Below are 3,136 nucleotides of genomic sequence, written 5' to 3' on the forward strand. Positions count from 1 at the left end.
TTTTAAAAACAATTGTGTTCACCGACCATTCAGCTTTGCGTTTTCTTTTCGAAAAGAAAGACGCTAAACCTCGTCTCATATGGTGGATTCTCCTACTCCCCGAGTTTGATATAGAAATTAGATATAAACACAATGAGAAACAGGATGGTTTCCACCAAATAACTGACATCTAACCAGGTTTTGAGTACGAAACACAAGAGGGTTTTCACGAAAATCAAATTCATGATCAGAAACACAATCTGACCTAGTTATAAGAAAACAAGGCTACAAACAGGACTCAAGAATTATTAAATATTCTTAACATATGAATTCAAACTAGGCCTTGAAGGTCATATCACATGCTACGGGTTTAAGACTTCCAACGGGCTCCATGATTTGCATGCTCATAGATATGCTGTATCAAAAATTAATATTCTAAGCTCAGTGATTAGTTGCTTCATATAAATTCATATAGATTATATAAGAAGTATTTACCAAGTTGAAAGCTGGATAAAAAACATGAAGATATCAATTTGAAGTTTGATGTTGGGTGGTGGATGCAGTTTTCTCCTTAAGATTTGAATCAAATGAGACAATATTCGGAAAGTTTTGACCATTCGCATCCTACAATAAAAATTCCAAACACACGTAATCAAGATCAATTTTTGGAAAGTATAATTTTTATTGCACATGATCAAGATTACCATGTTACCTTATTCTGGCGGTTTAGAGTAGCAGGGACATTATTTGAAGTTTGACCGCAATCGCCATTTTCATCAGCAAATGATAAAATAGCATCTATTTCAGTTTCAGTCAGCACCATATCATCTCTTATTGCCCCTTTTTCCATATTAGCATTCCACTCTGAATAACCAAAGGAAGTCATTTTAACAAACTCAGTTTGAGTAGAATAACTAATTTTGAAAGTATTATAATTCTCCATAAAAGTGAAATTGCCTAAGTCTCCAATGTTCATTGTGTTCTCTTGATTCCAACTCATTGGTAACTCCTTGATCAAGTGCACGCCGCTTGACAAGCTCATTTCAATATTGTTATACAAATGTACTTCATTTGAACAATGATCATAATCATAGATGAATCGATCAACACAATGAACAATACCCAAATTACAAGAGTTCACAACACCCATACTGGTGGTATCATAAATTAAATTTCTTTCCTCAACAAGATTATTTGTCATGGTTTTCATGGAATAACCTATTAAGTTATATACCAGTTCATGTATATAAGCATATATTTTACAATAACTACCATGGGTGTAAGTATATCTCTTGATTTACTAATGTACGATATACATACCTTTATTTGGTAATGGACCTGAAAGAGTTAATGCAGATGAAAATGTTGAATTGAAATTTGCAGCTTGAATAAAAGGAATGTAGGAGCGTTCAGTGTCCACAATTCGAGGATTAGTGGTATGTGTCCCACTATAAGATGACCAATTCATGTGTTCCTGATTAAGGACAAATGAAGATTTTTTCAAAGAGGCGCCGTCAACCACTGAGCTCTCTAACAAGCATGGTTTTGAAGCAGCTTGAACACCACAACTTGTGCTACTTAATTTCTTTAGTAAGATTCGGTGTTTTTGTAGATGACTTGACACATGATCTCTTGTTAAACCTTTCACATTCATCAATTCTTGGATTTTCTTTGGGGAAGCTTCTGCGATTGATAACACATGAAACTTGTAAAAATGTACTTTGGTGTAATCAAATACATGATAATTATCATACAGGCGCCAAAAAGTCAAGTTCTTCATTTTAAGATCTTACTATCAATTCCAAGAATTCCAACGGCTTCCAAGAACTTCTTGCTCAACGCTTTGGTCCAGATGATTTTAGACTTCTTTCCAACACAATGATCCTTCATTGATGTACACTTCGAACTCGAGTTCATTTCGTGATCTTCACCAGAAGATTTAGCATCATGCAATTTCTTGTTCTTTTGATATGCATTTTGTGATATATTTCTTACTCCATCTGGCGTTGGACGTTTACCCAAGGAAAACTCATTTTCATCCTTGAAGCTCTCTAAAATCTTTTCCTCATTGACTGGTATTGCAATAATGTTTGTTAATCACGTACTAGCTTTCTTTCAAATGTATATTAAATAACAGTGGCTAGATCGAGTTTATTATTTTTTTGAATATATACACACAAAATATATGTATACATGGTTTGAGTCTTAGGAAAGAGAAGATAGAGTTTTTGGTAACACCTTGTCCAAAATAGGAACAAGATGGAAATTCAAATGAGTTTATATATTTGAAGTTTTCTTTGTAATTATTTCCATTGACTATTGCAAGGAGTGTGGCTCGCACCCTTTACCACATCATATCGTAGGTGTAATGTGATGTTTTGATTGTATACTTTGAAGTTGAAGAATGATAAAATTAGTGGCGTCCACCTTTCTATTTTTGATAGTTTGTGTCGAAGACGGGCTTGACATCGATATCTATTTGGTTCATACTAGGCATAATTGGTATTAAGCTTGGTTCACACTGAAGTGAGAAACTGGGCGGTGGTTATGAATAAGAATTATGACAGATCAAACAAAGCATATGGTTTAGATCTATACAATGCAAGGGTTGCGATCAGATACCTAGTTGTGATGGTTCAAATAAAGGGTCATGATTATTAAAGATTAAGTTAGTTATGGTGGTTATAATCAGTGACGGATCTAAGAACTTTTTTCACTGGGTTCCTTTTGATAGATTCTCACTATTTCTCATTATTTTTTTCCAAATCATACGAGTTTCTCACTATTTTTTCTCATTTTTTCTAAACCGAATGGGTTCCTGGGAACCCACAAAAGTGGTCTAGATCCGCCCCTGATTATAATAAACCATCGTCTGTGTCAACTTTAATGAAACTCGGGAACACACAATTAAAGTCACAATGTACTTATAAATAGCGGCTAACAAGTAGTCATTGATTACTCTTGACTTATTTGTGACAACAAGTATTCATTGATTACTCTAAACTAACTTACAAAATTACATAAACAAAATATCACTAATAGCTCTATTTATATATCAACAAGTTTGTTGTCTGTTGTGGGATAACAAAACAGTCATATAGTGATCTAATAACTAAAATGGAATCATCAACACTTTACTTGGTCACAAATCGTGTCA

The 3,136-nt window shown here is 33.8% G+C and overlaps 1 protein-coding gene across 1 annotated transcript; it reads right to left on the minus strand.

Moving 5' to 3' along the window:
- Window positions 1-319: 319 nt before the first annotated feature.
- On the minus strand, window positions 320-2,212 carry LOC118486275 (two-component response regulator ORR25-like). Its single transcript, XM_035982594.1, has 5 exons — window positions 1,773-2,212; window positions 1,300-1,662; window positions 692-843; window positions 475-603; window positions 320-394 (listed from the first exon to the last, which is right to left on the minus strand). Exons 1-4 carry the CDS (start codon window positions 1,894-1,896, stop codon window positions 508-510), a joined length of 735 nt encoding a protein of 244 aa, XP_035838487.1. The 5' UTR covers window positions 1,897-2,212; the 3' UTR covers window positions 320-394; window positions 475-507.
- Window positions 2,213-3,136: the final 924 nt, after the last annotated feature.

This window comes from Helianthus annuus, chromosome 14 (assembly GCF_002127325.2).
Source record: "Helianthus annuus cultivar XRQ/B chromosome 14, HanXRQr2.0-SUNRISE, whole genome shotgun sequence".
Classification (NCBI taxonomy): Eukaryota; Viridiplantae; Streptophyta; class Magnoliopsida; order Asterales; family Asteraceae; genus Helianthus; species Helianthus annuus.

What these genes read in the sequence shown, in the direction of transcription:
- LOC118486275 (XM_035982594.1), bottom strand. Translation starts at nt 1,896, where the DNA reads ATGAACTCGAGTTCGAAGTGTACATCAATGAAGGATCATTGTGTTGGA. An exon ending in TGGAATTCTTGGAATTGATA is followed by an intron (nt 1,663 to 1,772) that starts GTAAGATCTTAA and finishes TATCAATCGCAG; the next exon opens with AAGCTTCCCCAAAGAAAATC. An exon ending in AGGTCCATTACCAAATAAAG is followed by an intron (nt 844 to 1,299) that starts GTATGTATATCG and finishes TTGGTTATTCAG; the next exon opens with AGTGGAATGCTAATATGGAA.